This window comes from Diabrotica undecimpunctata, chromosome 8 (assembly GCF_040954645.1).
Source record: "Diabrotica undecimpunctata isolate CICGRU chromosome 8, icDiaUnde3, whole genome shotgun sequence".
NCBI classification, from domain to species: Eukaryota; Metazoa; Arthropoda; class Insecta; order Coleoptera; family Chrysomelidae; genus Diabrotica; species Diabrotica undecimpunctata.
In genome coordinates, this window is record NC_092810.1 from 56,144,501 (window position 1) to 56,163,666 (window position 19,166).

A 19,166-nucleotide genomic window follows, 5' to 3' on the forward strand; every position below is an offset into this window, starting at 1 on the left:
GATTAGTCGTTTTTTTGGTGAGGATTTTTGTCGGCCCAAATGTGCTCGTTATAATGGTTTATTATTCCATTTTTACTGAGGGTAGCCTCGTCGGTAAACAAAATATTTCTAATAAAATTAACATTTCGAGTGTTTTCCATTAACAACCAATCGCAAAATTAAATCATTTTAGGATAATCTTCAACCAGTAATTCTTGAACCGTTGTTAAGTGATAGGGTTTAAGCAGCTGATCCTTCAAACGCCTCCAAACCCTTATGTGAGTAATATTTAGTTGAGCAGCTATTACCCTTGTACTTGTTCCAGGGACTTCTTCAATGATTTCTAAAATCTCTTCATCAGTTGCATCCATTATTGGACGACCACTATTGCCAGCAAGCGGTTGGAATGTACCCGTTTCCCGTAAACGACGATTAATGGTCAGAAATAATCGTCTGTCGGGTGTATTTCGATTGGGGTATTTTACTGCATAATGCCTTACGGCTGCTGCACTATTTCCTTTTACATTCACCTACGATATTCCCGATAGTTTATTGAAATCATAATTTAATCTAGAAGAAAATCTAGAAGTTCTAACAAAAAATGGGAGTGCGACAATGGGAATTACTGACACAGGACCGAAAAACATGGAAGGCAATAGTAAACGCGGCAAAGACTCACGAAGAGTTGTAGCGTCATTGATGATGATGATGATGATAATTTAATCTGATCCAACTTACCCAAAGTTAAATGCATATCTGTCATTTCCTAAAATGTGTAGGCCATTGTAATATTTAAATTTTTAATATTAATCTTATTGACACAGTAAATGATAGCTTCAAATTATTGACTATTATTGATGGAACTGTTTGTAATTATTGTATCCGTAGAAACTAATTGTAATTTTATGGCCAACTAGGAAAAAACTAGTTTTTTGAAAAAAGTGATAGGAGGCAAAAAAGTTTAAAAAATAATGTGTTAAACTAAGGATACCACAAAATTCATTTGATTTGAACGTACTCAAAAGTTTGTGGAGATTTAAAGCTGCACACCCCCCCTTAAAATTTTTCTGTGCGCTTAGATTTTGTTATTTCTTTTGTATAAAAAATTCTTTCAGAACAAGAAAGTAACGTGTCTATTTTTATTACAAAATGTCAAGTAGTTTAGGAGATTTAATAAATTGAATAAAAAAAAGAAGGTACTTCAAAAATAAAAAATGGCAAACAATTGACATTTTTGTACCTTCAATCATTAATTTTACATAAATTATTGAGTCAAATTTAGTGTAGAATAACTTAAATTAAAGTTTTTTTTAACTTTTAGTATACTGTACTAATTTTACCGTAAAAAGTTGACGTGATACAATAAAAATTATTAAAAAACACCGTTTTTGCAACTTCAAAGTGCCATAACAAAAATGATAACAAACAAATTGAAGTTTCACGCACCTTGAAGTTATTCCATGTATTGCTCTTCATCATGCTGTGCTGGTTTCAAAAATTCACTAATTAATGCTCAAAATCCTTCATTGATGTCTCGGCTCCCAGGACTATTATCGAATGCTCTGTATAGTTCTATAATATCTATTCTTCGTTCTCTTCTAGAAATTGAAATATTGCACTCCAGATAACAATAATGCGTTAATTATGCATATATTCTAATGATTTTTAAAAAGACAACACAATAATATCACAGTTGATGGCCGCCGGCATCAGACACAGTCCGGTATTTTACAAACGAACAAGTAGAGCTTAAAGCCCTGTCAAATGATCTCGCACAAAAATAAAATCGTGAAATCTCCCAGGACGAACGGTCGACCTCAGTTTATAAAACCCTTATTTGTAAAGATTGTCCCAAAGGGTAGACAGCAAAGCACTTATGCGTGTAGAAGGGTAAACATGTGCGAATGGAATGAATGTTAAGAATGCCATGAAAAGCACGTATAATCTTATAGCTTTTCTACGAAGGTGCTGTTTAGATGTCCTTCACCGTTTTAACTTTAGCGAAATAGGTATTGTTAGCTGAGAACATGTTAAGGGAAGGTATTAACATAAACGATTATTAGAACGGTCTTTGCTACATCTGCTACCTCAACAATTTTTAGTAAAATTATAAGATAAGAGAAATTACAACATAGTAAATATTATACCCTATAATAATTAAACCTATTATATATATACTCTATAAATTAGAGTTTGAAAAATGTATAGTGTCAGTTATACATTAAATATTTACATATTGCCCTTAATACTACTAATACTCCTATTCTAAAAACTCTACTCTTGGACCTGATAATATACTTTATATTCTTGAAAAAATGCCAGACAACGCTAAATGTGTTCTTCTAAAAATTTTTAATAGAATATCGTTAAATAATGTCTTTTCCGCTTCCTGGAGCAACTAAATAATTATAGGGGAGAAAAGGGAGACTTGATCCCACCGATACATTTTTTCAGATAAATTTTTTTATAACCGATCTAGAAACTTAATAATTTAGTGGAACATTATAAATTTATCAAAGTTTTGGGTGTTATAAACGCGAAATATATACTGCTAATAAATAACGAGTTTTTGTAGAACCTAGTAATAGAGAAAATCTAATCATGTCTCCCCGTACTTCGGGAAACTTGATCCTTGTGTTTGGGTGACTTGATTATACCTTTCCAGATTTACAATCTAAAAAAAAAACCAAAATTGGATGCTGAAACCTATCTTTACTCAGTCATGACATAACAAATAATATTATTAAAAATAGAAATACTTTCTGGAAGAAAATTATATTCAAAAAGGTATAAAAGTAAACAAAAAATTATTGTTGAATATTGAACATTCTCATTGATTTAGGAAAGACAAAACACCCTATGCGCTTACTGTAGCTTCTAAAAGTCGGGCTTGGTAACTTTTTTAAAATTTGGTCACTTGCGACTTCACCCATGTCTTCTTTTTCTGGCCACTTAAAGGCTTTGTCATCTCTTTTTTGGTCAAATTTAATTTAATCCTCGTTCTTTCTTCCCGGTATCTATCCTACGTAACGATGGACTAAATTTCTTTCGGAGATAAAGCTTACAATTACCCAATCTTGCACACTCAATTCAAACTCGTCACCTGCTTATGATTCATATTCAGTATCTGTCTCTACTTGCATTTCATCATTAGGATCATATTCAGACTCTGACGATGGTAGCATAATGTCACTGCCTCCCGAACTTGAAGATTCCCTCAAATCCTTAAGTTTTTGTTTATTTATTTTTGGCCTTTTGCTCTTTTTTTTCTTCTTTAGCTCTAACTTTAGCTTCAAGCGCAAGTTTTCTGGTTTAGCTGTGAGAATTTTCGTAGTTGCTCGCTTTCTACCCTTTTTTGAAGTCCTGGGACCGGCTTTAGAATGAGGTCTAATTATTTCTGGGCTACTAAAAGTGGCAGAAGTGAAAGGTTGGTTATTGTGCTCCATTGATATTTGTTGTAGCTCATCGTTTTATGAAGTATCTCCATTTACAGGATGAGATCTAATTATTTGAGGTATGGTAAAAGTACCAGTAGAAGTAGAAGGCTGGTTTTTTTCCTCTAGTGGTGTTCGTCGTAGTTGTTGATTATGTGAAATCGATCCAGTTGAGGAAGATGGTCTAATTATTTCAGGGGTGGTAAAAGTGCCAGTAGACGTGAAGGGTTCGTTATTGTTATCTATTGCTGGTGTTGCATTATCAAACTGAGATAAAGTGGAATTTTTTTCCGGATCTTCGCGATCAGTAACATACGCCGACATAAAATCTTCATCGGTAAAAATATTGGAATTGAAAGACCATATGCCCGTAACTCTGAATCCACTTTCAATATTACGTGGAGTAAATGCTAACGGGAAAGCATAAGCTACGTATCCTTCGACTTCGTATATTGTAATTGTCCTTCCTGGGTGGGTCACCATCCAATCATCACAGGCAGTATTATAGAAACTCTTGAGAGGGCCAAATACACTGCTGTCTAACGCCTGGAGCTTATGCGACGTGTGTGGTGGTATGGTAAGAAGAATTATTTCGTGTTCTTTGGCATACGTTATGGCTTCGAGAGTAACGTGGCTATCATGATTGTCCATTCTGATTAAACATTTATTGTCGGTAGTCGCATTTACATGTTTTTAAAAATGTTCCAAAAATTTGATAAAATTAGAAGCGGTCATTCATCCACTTTCATAAACTACGCCGGTGCTCTCTGGTGGGCTACTATCAATCATGCGATCTTGCCAAAGTTTTCGAAGGAAAACCATAAAAGGCGGTATATGGTTTCCAATTACATTGATTGCACAACAAACAATTACTGTTGCTTCACGTTCCTCTGACGTAATTTTACCAACGTGCTTTTCACATTTGCATGCAATGATCTTCTTTGGCTTATGGACAGTGGAAAGTCCAGTTTCGTCCACGCTCCAAATTGCTTCTGGTCCAATTCCATGGTTTCAAGAACAGTCTTTAAATTTCCGAAAAATTTTAATACATTATTTCTGTTGAAACTAGTTGCTCTAGAAAGACTAGTTGCTTGCGGAGAGCGTAGTGATAGGGTATTCATCCTCTTCAGAAATCCGTATAACCAGACGTAACTGGCTTGCTTATGTTTATTTCACGAAGCAGGTATTTTTTTACTATTTCTTACGGCAAAGTCGTACCCCAGTTCTTTTGCTTGTTTTCTTGTAAGGCCATGGTGTAATTTGCTGGCAACATCTAAATAATTTTTAAACATATTTTCCTCTGCATTTGTAAATATTTGAGCCTTCTTGTAATCAGTGGAGAAGGATATTTCAACATTTTCAGATCCTTGTCTGCGAACGTATTTTTTTAATGTCATAATATTTATTTGAAAACGACTTGCCGTTCCCTTGAGAGACGTACCGTTATTAATAACGTCTAAAATAGCTTCTTTTAACCTCTGGCTGTCGACTGGTGTTCTTTTCTTGGTTCCTTCCCTCCTTTTATATTGACGTGGCGTATCTATAAAATAAAAAACATTCATCTATAAGGAGTTTCTGGGAGACTTGATCCCGGGATTATATCTCCCAGATAAGAAGGAATCAAGTCACCCCCAAGAGGCCATTTTATTATTTTAGTTTATAAAAATATGACAACACACTAGAACTCACTGCAAACTATGCAAAACATAAACTAAATAATTATGGTGTTAAATAAAAATTATACGAAACACTCAGCTAAAGAAATAGTAAAGAAAATCAACTTGAAATAATTCAGAACACGTGCTCTTCGTTGTATATTCTAACGAAAACCTAATTACATGAGATCTACTGCCATACTAACAGCTACGCTATGTTGCTGGTTTTATAATTCTAGGCTGTTTATTTACTGAAATTTTAAAGAGTGATCAATTCTCCCATATGATCAAGTCTCCCTCTTCTCCGCTACCTATTCTCAAACCTAACAATGCACGAACTGAAATTTTCTCATATAGATCCATCTCATTCACCAATGTAATGTGCAAAGTCATTGAAAAAATAGTTAACAAAAGATTGCTACGGATGTTAGAAGAAAATTACCTCCTGGTAAACAAGCCAAGGGGATTTCGACAATATCGAACTACTACTGACAACCTCATGAATTAAGAGTCTGCAATCCTAAAATCTTTTACGAATAAACAGGAAAATAATTGCAGTGTTCATAGATATTACCAAAGCATTTAATACGGCATGGCGTTATGATATTATCAGAACACTTCACACATGGAATTTTAGAGGTAATATTATTAATTATATTTTAAATTTTCTTAATTAACGGAATTTTCAAGTAAGGGTTTACCACTGCACATCTTAAATGAGACATCAAGCAAATGGCACCCCTCAAGGGTCTGTAATAAGTTCAACGCTATTTTTAATTGCCATAAATAATATTATACCATCAAAATCTAGCTTGGTTCGGGGCAGATTATATGCAGATGATCTGATGTTAATATCTTTAGGGAAAAACATATTCTCAGTTCAGGTCGAAGAAAACAGGATTTCAGTTTTTACTCAGCAAATTAAAGTACTTGTTATTTACAAAGAAATGTGATCCAATTAAACCACAGCTAAAATTATATAACCAAATTATAAATTACGCTGATGACGTTAGGTTTTTAGGAATGATCTTCGATACAAAACTAACATGGAAAAAACATATTATTTCAGATTAAAAAACATGCCAAAATGTAATCAATCTGATAAAAACTCTCTCTAATTAAAACTATGTAGTGGACTAATAACTGCTTAATCTATATTTATAAAACCCTAATACGATTTAAAATAGATTACGGTTCCATACTATATGCATCTGCAAAAAAATCTTTATTACATTACCTTGACGTTATTCAAAATACGGCATTAAGAATAGCCACAGGACCACTCTGGACCAGTCCAACAGAAAGTTTGAGCGCAGAAACTGGAGAGGCACCTCGTAAATATAGAAGGATGCATTTAACTTTGACATATGCATTTGCCGCTAATTTTAATCCGAACAATCTAACTAGATACAACATATTCACTGATGGTTTTAAAAACTTCCATACTGAAAATAGGAATGTGAAACTCTATAACAATTCCTCCTCCTTGGACAATAAGCATTCCTCTATCAAGACAGATCCTTAAATATCTTTAGAAAGAACGATACTTCCTACTTCTTAATAAAACATACCTTCATCAAAAAACTTCAAAAAAAATTTTCTTACTTATACACACTTCTTCTTCTTCATGTTCCGCTCCTATCGGAGATTGGAAATCATTCTGGCAATTATAATTTTGTTGGTTACGTGCCTGAATAGTTCAATTGGACTGCATCCAAACCATTCACGGAGATTGCGTAGCCACGAGATTTTACGTCTACCTACGCTTCTTCTGCCTTTGATGCCTTTGATACTTACACACAGATATCTCTAAAACATCTACTGGAGTTAGGGCAGCTATTGTTACTTCAAATATTACACTTGAGTATAAACTAAAAACCTTAAACCATACTGTACAATTTCTATGGGGTTTTTCACAGGTTGGACTTAAAGGGAATGAAGAAGCGGACCACAATGCCTAACAAGCAAGAAACAGTGAAACCGTTGTGAAGGTAGTGCTAAATGACTTATAATCATTTGTTAAAGTGAAGGTCGAAAATTTGTAGCAAAACCAGTAGGACAGTTCAACTTCAAAACTTCGCGAAGTGAAAACATATGTAAAACTGTGGAAATATCAAATTTCCAACAGAGCTGATCAAGTCGTTATTACTCGACTTCGTCTAGGACATATCTGACCTACCCACAGGCATATAATGGGCCACAGACCAACCACATCATCGGATCAACAAGTAAAATCTTAGGAGAAAATGTAAAATTGAACAATTGGTAAAATTCCTTAAAGACATTAGTATATTTAACCAAATTTAATATTTATAAGTAAATTATCCCATGTATGTGTATATATGTCGCTTATAACATAAGAGGTTGATGCGACAATGTTTGAAAAAAAAATTATTCATATTCTTCTTTCTCTAAAAACTTCTTATACGCTTAAGAATTGTAAGATCTAGAGTTCGTATTATTATTTTTTTATATCGACTTGATTTTTAAATTGATTTTATTTTTACAGCATTGCAATGTGAACCACCAGTAGAAATTGCTAATGGGGTGATTGATATCTCCAATGGAACGTCTTATGGCTCCAGTATTCAATACAGTTGCAATAATGGATTTATCTTGGAAGGACAATCAATTTTAACGTGTTTGGCCAACGGGCAGTACGATCAAAGTCCTCCTGCTTGTGAAAGTAAGTTAGTTATTACTTGTACAGAAATGTACTGCTTTGATTCTTGTTTTTGAGAGTATGGTTTACCAAATTAAGTATTGTAAATCTTTATGTTAGAAATTAAATATTTCAAGCATGATCCAACCTAAAAGACTATTTGCTGGTCCAGTACAGTGTGTCTTATAGTCCAGGGAATTAAAATTTTTCTCGTGACACTGGCCCCGCCAGGCAAACGACAGTTGTTTTGAGTAGTATAGATATTTATAATAAAAACCTTTATGTTTCCTGCAGACGATTTTTTGGACCTAATTAGTTATTAACGAATTAAAGTCAAAAAACGGTAAATTTTCGCTTTTTTCGTTTATCAGCAAAAAGTAAAGCATTTGAAACAAATCTGAGACTAAGAAACTTATGTCATAACCTTCAAAACTGCCTTTTTAAATGTTACCATCCTTATTTGTTGCTTATAAAAATGCAAAATAAGTTTTTTTAAAAATAAACTCAAAACCTTTATATTACATAAAATAAAAGTTCTTGTTCTAGAGATCTATACTACTCACAACAAATGTCGTTTTACTGAGGGGTCTGTGCCACAAAGAGGGTAATTTTTTGCATATTACCCTGAAATAATGGTTGTTGGTGTGCAATACACTTAAAATAATTAAAATATAATGATTTCTCTTTTTATGACTTTAATTCCCATAGTCTCCTTATCTAATAACAACCATATTTTAGTGCCAACAACCACAACGCTTCAACTCCCAGAACCGACGAAAACAACGAAACGTCCATCTTCAGTAACAAGCACAGTTGCAACGTCAACTAGACCTAGAACCAGAGCAACACGCCCACCTCCAACTACCATTCGAGGTGTTGAGTTAACCAAAGGAACCAACAGGACAAGAAGACCCTATACCAGGTACAATGTGTATTTTTAATTTAAAGTTTAAAATTTCTTACATACAGTCGGTGAGATTAGCACGAATTAACGTATATCACAAATATGCGCTTTAAACGAACAAAAAAATCTAAACTTTATTAAAACCAAATAGCTCGCAAAAGTTCATAGAGTTTTTGACTTTAGAGTGTTTCGTTAGTCGTTGCTAATCTACTCTCCCAAACCCATCCAAACCTGAATAATGGACCAAGAAATGAGTAAAATAAAGGCTTTTTCATGACATTTTTTGATACAGATATTTAAAAACTGCATTTAAAACATTTGGCGATAAAAGTAAAAGGAGAGCATTTGTGTAAAAAATAATTTTCAAAAAAATGTACAGAATGACCTTAAAGCCAGTTTTTCTGCCATTTTAAGTCGCAATATAACTAATAGATTCTTTCATAATGAATTATTTTAAAATATTCAAAAATGCCAATTTTTCAAAGAAAGAACCGGAAGTAACCTTTTTCTTGGATAGCTGCTGTGGACAAAATAAAAAAAAAATTATTGCCACCTTATATTTATATCCAGTAACTCACTATATTATTAAAGTTATAACATATAAGTTTCTTATTAAGGGTCATAGCCAAAATGAAGGTGACAACGTGCACAGTCTAGTTGAAAAAGAGATTAAAAGGAATCTTAAATCTGGCTCCATATACTCGCCCCACCAGTACGTATCTATAATAATTAAAACTGCAAAGAAATCAAATCCGCCTTTAACAGTTTATGAGCATACTTTTGAGTCATTTCTGGATATAAAAAAGCTTCGAAAAGAATGGGGATACAACTACAATATTAAAACTGAAGGAAATACCGTAATGTGGAACGAAATTAACATCTTGCGTCACATGCCCCCGGAGACACGTATGGTCTATGCGTCACATGCCCCCTATGCCCCCATGCCCTCTTGTACACAGAAGTATACCTTTTGCCTATATTACATACAGAAAACTATTATAGAAGTATTAATCTACTTTCCTCTCAAACAGGACATGCCGCCAACAGCCGGTATAACACAGAGAGCTAAACAAATTTTCTCTTGGAGGTAATTGGATAAAATTAAAGGTGTTTTAAAATTGATTGGTAATTGCTGCTTCTTCTTATTAATTATGTGTCTTATTAAAACAAGACAAACAATATCCAGGTTAACCAGGGCAATTGGAACAAAAATTTATAATCCTACGAACTTTTTTATCCACTTCACGGTAACTTAAACCTGAAGATTTTTAAACTTGACAGCCTCTATATGACTTTCGTCGTTTCCTTCCAGGTCCTTTAGGTTTGGTAAAAGTATGCACTCTTTTTTGGAAGCGCTTTTTTTAACTTAATTAAACTATTAACAATGGTTAATAGTTGCTGTTCCGAGTATTATCTCAAATACTACTTTCCTAAAAAAAATTAATAAGAGATATTAAAATTATAACTCTTTTTTTTTCTTATCAGTACCATTTGAATGAAGCTTCGACGTAGCAGTGTATCTATGGTAAGATGACATCCGGTCAGAATAATCTACGCCTTTCTTTGCAGAGTTATAATCAATAGATATACACATCGGTTTCACAATATCCCCTTTTTGCCTATTCTGCTTTCCTGTTGAAATTAACTCTTTAGTATGGACTGGGACACTTGAAATCATTAACACACATCTCTTATCTATCCACTTAATTTTTCTTAGGCATTTTTATTTTTTCCAATAACCTCTGTTCACTTCATCTCCTTGGACTGGTTAAAAATAGGTGGTATTACTTTCTGTTTCCTCGTAGAGTCCGACAGTACATCATATTTTCTGCTAACAATCTTCTAACGAGAGGTATTCCTAAATAAAAGTTACTACATTAACTGGTTGTTGTTCATTTTTTCCTGTGTAAATACTTACATTGAAAGTATAGCCTCCAGGAGAACAGAGTTTGAATAGCTTCACTCCATATTTATGAGTCTTGTTGAGGATGTACTGACGAAAATGGAGTCTCCCTCCATTATTCTTTGAAAATTTTGAATCAAATTCGTAACCAAATTTTCTATTTTGCATAATCTATTAGTGGTATCAGATGTCTCATTATTTTCAAAATATAGAAGTTTCAATAAAAACAAAAAGTGCTCTCGAGTTAAAACTTTTGCGATCAATTTATTATAAAATATATCATCTTTAGACCAATATAAATTTAAATGTGGTACCTGAATGAGACCCATTGCGATTATTACCCCTAGGAAGGCTCTTATTTCAGTTTTGTTTGTGACTGTCCATAAATTTAACCTGAATTTTTTTGAGTGTCGCATATTTAATTGTTGAACAGCATAAATGTTGGCTATATTAACAATAACATCCAATATTTCATCAGTTACGAAATGACTAAAAACGTCTACTGGTTTCTGTACCGCATGTGGTTCAATACCGACTAATGTATTCTTTCTTACTACAAAATCGTCACCATCTATATATATATATATATATATATATATATATATATATATATATATATACCCGGTATTTAGGCGGCACACGCCCTTCCGGTAGGGATCTATGGAGGAGTATCACCGAGCCGCAAGCCCTTATCTCTTGCCGTACTGCTCCACCATAGGCCGATCAGATACCAGCATATTCTAGACTAAGCCGCAGATTCATTTAGAATTTTAAACTGCTGCGTTAGCCTTTTTGTTTTCTGTACACCGAGCTGGGGATTGAACTGACATCTCTCGCATTGAAGCGAAGGAGAAGCCAGCCGCCCAGCCCGCTTGGCTATCCGATCTGTGAATCGTCACCATCTACATCTTCTAAATCACACCATTCAACATTATCACTATTCTCAGCACTCTGTTCACTATTGTCTGATGGAACTTGCCCATGTGGTGTAGTTATAATTTCGTTATCACTAGAAAGTAAAGAATTTAAATCGGAGGATGAAGAAGATTTAGAAAAATAACTTTTATCTAGCAATAAATCGTCACTGTCAAAGGGATATTCGATACTGTCGTCATCAGATGAAGATTGAGTTGCTGTCTGCTCATTCTTCATATCGAGTTCATCAGCCTGTTCGTTATCCATTTAGTGTTCTATTTCTGTTCGTATAAACTGTTGTTCGTTTTCATTATTAAAATTTTCATAACTTTCAATCAACCCTGTATTATCTTGTAATTAATTTAAAAGGGCATTTGTTTCAGAAATCTCTCCAAAGTTTTTATGATCACTGCTTGTTTACTCATTTGCAACTTCTATCACCTTTTGTTTCACTATATCAACCATAGATCTTGCTCTTTTCGACATTTTAACAAGTACTGCTCACATTTGAATGAACTACAATAAACTGAAACTGAATATATACAGCGACAAGCACCTACAAGTTGAAACGAATGGCAATGACACATGCCTCCCGGGGTCTCTGACGCTTAGTAACAAAAATTTTTTTTATGTGCGGCACATGTCTCCGGGGCCATAAATAGGCATAGATAGCAAAAATTTGCCATCGATAACTATTTCGTTACACTTAAAACGACGTACAAATACCATTTTTATCGCTACCGCAAGATGCGACGGTTTGACCAATTTTACTACAGCACAGTTAAAAATTACGCACATGCCCCTGGGGATACGTGACGCAGTCAAGGTGTTAAAATGATAATGGTTAAAAAAGAAAATCCATTTAGCCTGTTTTATAAAACGTCGTATAAACAGAATACTTTTCTTGAAATTAACGTTCGAAACAAAACAAAGAAAATGCATCTTTTTGGATATAATTAACGTACGCGCATATGAGAAAAAAAAAATAAAAATAGGTGAAAATAAGAGAAAATATCTCCAAGAGCTAATTTTCTAGAATCTAATTCCAAATTGTTATGCAGAATTTGAGAAACTTATGCTTAACTAAATTTTTTATTGTTGCCATTTTTTTTTAATCACTATTTTCGTCTGCACCCAATGTTTATTTAGAGTCTGCAGAAACAAATAATCGTTTATCTAACCTTTACGTCTTTGATTTTATGCATATAGGAAAAACCTTTATTAATTTTAGTGTATTGATGTAGTAGTAAACTCACATGTTTTATTTTACAACAATAGATAATTTTAAATTATAAGTATAAACAGAAGTATTTCGAGGTCCTTATGCTGTAGATTTACTTTCAATCAGAAACTGGCACATACAGTGTGTAAAAGCCAAATGGAATAAATTCATTATTTAGGTTACTGTACATATTTATAAAAAATCCCGAAACCCGTCAAATTTAAATTATAACTTGACATTCTTTAACGTGAAAATGCAACCCCTACCTTCAACCCCCTTAGAATGACAGGTACAACCCCCAATTTTTAAAATAGGAAGTATAGGCTTGTGATATATCGTTTGAGAGGTCTTTTCATTCTCCATTCAAAAATGTTGGCGCTTTCAAGTTTATTAAGATTAATTAAGATAAAATAAATTAAAATCATGTGGTTACCGAAATTCGCTACAATACAATCAAAAACTAAAATGTAATGCAAAACGTAATAAATGTAGAACACGAAAAAGAACTATAAATGTTAATGAAGTAGATGTTCAAAATGTTCACCGCGAACGTCTTGGCAACATCCTAATCTCAAATAAAACTGTCTTCTAACATTATTCAACATAACAGGCGTGATCGACCTAACCGCAAGCGTTATTCGTTCTTTTAAGTCATTTAAATCAGAAGGTTTAGTTTTGTACACATGGCTCTTCACATATCTCCATAAAAAGAAATCTAATAATGCAAGATCAGGTGATCGCGCTGGCCATTCAATCGATCCTCGCCTCCCTATCCACCGATTGGGAAATATTGTATCGAGGTACTGCCGGACATTAAGTTGGTAATGTGGTGGTGCTCCATCCTGCTGAAACCATATCGTATTCGCTGGAACTTGAGGGTTTCCTGGATCAGGATATAAATTTGCCAACGTTGGAATGACATCATTTTGAAGTAGTGCCAAATAATTGTTGCCATTCAAGTTGCCCTCAATGAAAAAGGGACCAATGATATTGTTTCCTACAATCCCTGCCCAAACATTAACCTTTTGAGGGTATTGAGTGTGTTCTTCTCTCACCCAGTGAGGATTTTCCGTGGCCCAGTAGCGACAATTTTGCCGATTAGTGAAAAAGTACACTCATCAGAAAACATAACGTCTTCTAATTGGATAATATTGTTATCCAACATGTCCATCACTTGCTCACAAAAAAAAGTTATCCTATCAAAATCGTCTTCCATGAGCTCCTGAGTAGGTATCATCCTATAGGGATGCAATTTATTTTCTTTTAATATGTTTACTATCGATGTATGGCTAGCATTGAATGTAGTGGATGCCTGTCTACTCGATGTATGTGGATTTTCCTGAAACTCAAGCAACACATCTAATTTGAGTTCATTACTCAGTGCATTGGCAGCTGCTTTTTTTATCTGCCTTACATGACCAAACTCGCGAAAAACTGCTTCTCTATTTTACTTATTGTTCCTTGGGATATAGGCGGTAAATTAGGAAATTTCTCATGAAATAGGCGAGTTACTTCCTGTTGTGTTCGGGTGTTATCTCCGTAACCAATCATTTGTAAAACTGTTATTTTATGCATTTCCGTTAATCTAACCATTTTTCAGAATTTAATTGAACGAACGTTTTACTTAAATTAAAATACTGACAACTTAAATAAAACAATTTACTAATGCGTCTTAAAATAACGTTGCCATAAAAATTCTTTAAAGTTTTTTAATGGTTACCATCTAAAAACCACATTGCTATGGTTTTTGTTCACTTTCTCATTATCAAGACCCAAACGGGAAATAAGTTTTGAGTATATTTTAGCGAATTTCGGTAACCACATGATTTTAATTTATTTTATCTTAATTAATTTTAATAAACTTGAAAGCGACAACATTTTTGAATGGAGAATGAAAAGATCTTTCAAACGATATATCACAAGCCTATACTTCCTATTTTAAAAATTGGGGGTTGTACCTGTCATTCTAAGGGGGTTGAAGGTAGGGGTTGCATTTTTACGTTAAAGAATGTCAAGTTATAATTTAAATTTGACTTGTTTTGGGATTTTTTATAAACATGTACAGTAACCTAAATAATGAATTTATTCCATTTGGCTTTTACACACTGTATAATTGGTTAATAATACTATTATGCTAAAAAATTTTTATTACTAAAGTGACACAATTTTTTTAAAATTCAATTATACAAAAGTACTACATTACACGAAATTTGCACAGATTATACTGAATACAACAAGGTTTCTTTTAGTGAAATATATTATCTTAAGTATTATAGGTTTGGCAGTAACAATGATCCAACAGAGAAAACCGTAATTATAAAAACGTTTATTGCGTTTTCTGAAAAATCATATATTTTGAGTTATGTCACTTTATCATTAAATGTGTGATATGATATTGTCCCTATTATCACGCAAAATAAAGTTTTTTGTACATTTTTAGAAAAGAAGCTTTTTTTGCAATAATTCAGCAACAAATTAACAAAAATAACTTTACTAATTTCATTCTAAAATTTTTTAAATTCTCATCGAAACAGAAATATTTCTTTAGCGGTACAATTAATGAAAAATCTTACGGTATATATATATATATATATATATATATATATATATATATATATATATATATATGTATATATTATTGTGATATTTAAAGTCTTGGTGCGCCAAGCAATAATTAGCTAATTAATTTTTTTGATTAATTAAAATTATTTCAATGATGTGATTATGACTCTATCACAATTTTTAATTCTTTTATCTCAGGGTTAAAATTCGTGCTACAATATCTATGCTATTACATGTGAAAGGTAAGGTCCAGAGAATACCGGAATAATAAAAAACACATATGATCTAACACTATATATTGAAAAAAAAAAATAATGAAATAATTCACACTCAAAAGTTTTCAATAAACAAATCTCATATAAGGATTCTCAAAATTTTGTTCTCCGTACGTGAACAATCAAAATTAATGGTACAAACAATATTAATCGAAAACTCAAAATCCAAACTATTCTAACTCTCCTAATCAAAATATTTATATCCTTTCTAAATTACGTGTAAAAATTGTGTTATCAATAAAAAAAAAAAAACTTCAGAAAAACAAAAATTATCTCTCTCTGATGATGAGTGGTCCAAATCCTTGTTCCTTGTAGACTGTATTATCTCCTCTCAACCCCTCCCTATGTTATCAGCAATCTTACAACAGATTGTTGCAAGTATATCGTCCTTAATGATCTCCTTCAAAAGCAACAATCATTCAAATTATGATAGCCTTTCTCCTCTCGATAAACTGAATCTCTCGTTGGCCCGAGTGAAAAATGACTCTTGGAATATCTTCTCTTTACGATAAACTGAATCTCTCGTTGGCCTGAACAGTGACTCTTGGAATATAAGTAGGAAAATATGACTTACAATATTTTGCTGCTTCAGCTGCTGTCAGATACACTAACTCCACAAAAACTCACTAACATTCAACACTACTGCTTGCTACTTCTTGGGAACCACACCAGAGAACAAACACTGTTCCTCTTACAGACTTGGAAAACCAACTGATTCTATCTTTTCTCTCTCCTCAATCTCGCTAAACTTTTTCCTACATACTTATCCAACCTTTTTCAATCTCCGCCAATCAAAACTCGTCACAATTCCCCCATTTTTTCATTTCGATAACAAACAAACTTTTACCTATAACTATAAAATTTCCTAAAACTTATTTACAAATAATATTTTCTATAATTCTTAAAACTAACAAAAACCACTTTCTAAAATCTCTTCTATTTGTCTCTAATCACTGCATTAATGTATTTTGGAAAACCCCGTTCAATTGTCTTTTTGTTTTCACTTAAAATTATGCGGGTCACTCAAGTATAACAAAGAAATAATTTATGCAAAGCTTATATTTTGTTTAGTACAGGTAATTCAAGAAATTAATAACTCTCCTTCTTCGAAATGTTTGTTGGATATTATCCTACTTATCTGAATTATTTTAATGTTATTGAATTTTGAAATATTTTTAAACAAACCAATATTTTTCTCGATTTTACATATCATAACAAATCCCCGCCATTTGATCTGCCGAAAACTCTTTGTTAAATTTTAAAAATGACAAAAGTTTTCTAGGATCAAATTATTTCACTATGTTATTAAAATCTATTCATGATATTGATAGATGTCGTGAATGTTAAAAATACCCCGTATATTTCCTGTCTCTATGTGCGCTAATTCATAACTATTTACCCCATTTTCCGTATTGACCCTATATGGACCTTCAAATATCGGCATCAATTTAGCACAAATACCATTTTGTAAATTCGACACCCTCAGTGCCTTCACTAAGACTTTATCTCCTTTCTGGAATTTGATCGGCCTTCTTCTTCGGGTTCTTTCTTGTCTTTGGAGATATTTCTCTCCACTTCGTCTCAATCTTCTTTGAACCAACTCGATCACTTCTTCGTATTGTCTGGGGGCGGTGTCTTCCCACGGTCTTGTAGGCATTGTTCCTTTCATTATATATAAAGGCGTCTCTTTGGTAACCGTATTTGGAGCACAATTCAAATAGGTCTCGATCTCAAACACTTTTCTGTCCCAATGTCGATGATGTTCTTCCGCGGCAATTCGTAGAAATTTTGTGACTTCTTGTATAAAACGCTCCGATGGGTTGCTCTGTGGATGACGGATGCTTATAAATTTTGTATCGATGCCCCTCTCTCTTAATTCACTTTTAAAACGTTCGTTCCTAAAATATGTCGCATTGTCCAATAAAATATTGTCTGGTCTTCCCACCGTTTCTATAAAATTGTCTATCTTCCTAAGTATTTCAATTCCTTTTGTGGTTCTGCATGCGTACAATTTAACATATTTTGAGAAAAGATCCACCATAACTAATATGTGTTTATTCCTTTGAGTTGTTGGTATCAAATCGCTCAACATATCAATAGCAACAATATCCAGTTTCTTCCGAGCTACGACGTTTTTTGTGACGTTTTCATTTTTAAAGTTCCTACTTTTACACTTTTGGCATGTCGCACAATTTCGAGTCACCTCTTTGGCTATTGTATAGTCCTGTCGACAAATGTAGTTCTCCCTGAACATAAGCCACACCTTTCTACTTCCAATATGTCCGTTGTCACAGTGTAACTTTAAAAAAACTTCTTTTGCCATTTGCTCCGTGATTACATAGAGTTCTTTACCATCGACCCTCTTAAAATATAGGTTATTTTCTTGTTCAGCCCTTTGCTTTTCTCTTTCATTCAATTCTTCCTGATTTTCCCTGATTTTGGCCAACGAAAATAAGCCTGCTTCTTCTCTCATTATGTTCATGCCTACGTGGAGAGTTTTGTGATCCTCTTTGCGGAATTGTTCATCTCTCGTCAACGCATCAGCCAAAATATTGTCCGTTCCTTTGATATATTTAAATTCAAAATCATATTCTTGGAGTAAAAGAATGCCCCTATGAATTCTATTATTTACCAACCTATTTTTCATTATGTGTATCAACGCTGCGTGGTCCGTTTCAATGGTGAATCTTGCCCCAAGTAGGTAAAAACGTAATTTGTTTACACAAAATAACACACTGGCAAACTCTAATTCAGTAACGCTGTATTTTCTCTCATACGTTTTGGTTACACGGGAAACAAAACATATTGGCACCTCTATATCGTCTTGTATCTGTGATAACACCCCTGCAAATTTTTTTATGGAAGCATCGGTCCTGAGAATGAAAGGTTGCTCATATCTTGGGTGGTGCACTCTTACAGCTGTGGAAAACGCTCCTTTTAAATTTTTGAAAGCGATTTCTTGTTCCGTTCCCCATTTCCATCTGATATTTTTCTTAAGTAATGCTATTAGCGGTATTTCTTTTGTACTGAGGTCTGGTATTAACTTTTTGAAATAGTTTACCATTCCTAAAAATCCCCGCAAAGTTTTTAAATTGGTTGGCCTAGGGTAGTTGTTTATGACTTCAATTCTATCTTCTGCAAGACAAATCCCTTTTGTGTCTAATTTGAATCCTAAATACAATACCTCTTTTTGGAAAAACTGACACTTTTGAATATTTAATTTTAATCCGGCTTGATCAAGTTCTTCGAGAACAGTATGAATATGTCATAGATGGCTTGTTATATCCGGTGAGAAAATTAATAAATCATCTATGTAATGTACAACAAATTCTCCATGCCTATTTAAAATTGTGTGTAATGCGCGAACCAAAGCAGCGCATGCACTTTGTAGTCCAAATGGTACTACCCTAAATCGGTACACCACTCCGTCGATAGAAAAAGCGGTATAATCTCGACACTTTTCTGCCAAAGGTATTAACCAAAAACTGTGTTTCAAATCGATTTTGGAGAAAATGTGTGATCCTGTGATTCGTCCAAAAATGGCTTCTATGTTCAAAGGCGCTTCGTATTGCGCGATTGTGTGCGAATTAATGTTTCTTGCATCTAAACATAATCGCAAATCACCATTTGATTTTTTTACGCATACTATCGGGTT

At 33.4% G+C, this 19,166-nt stretch overlaps 1 protein-coding gene across 1 annotated transcript in view; it reads left to right on the plus strand.

Moving 5' to 3' along the window:
• LOC140447582 (uncharacterized) overlaps positions 1 to 19,166 on the plus strand; it is a 369,617-nt gene that overhangs the window by 299,725 nt on the left and 50,726 nt on the right. Inside the window, exons 8-9 of the mRNA XM_072540314.1 lie at positions 7,578 to 7,754; positions 8,469 to 8,652. Coding sequence (XP_072396415.1) covers positions 7,578 to 7,754; positions 8,469 to 8,652 — 361 coding nt within the window. The remainder of the gene's footprint in view (positions 1 to 7,577; positions 7,755 to 8,468; positions 8,653 to 19,166) is intronic.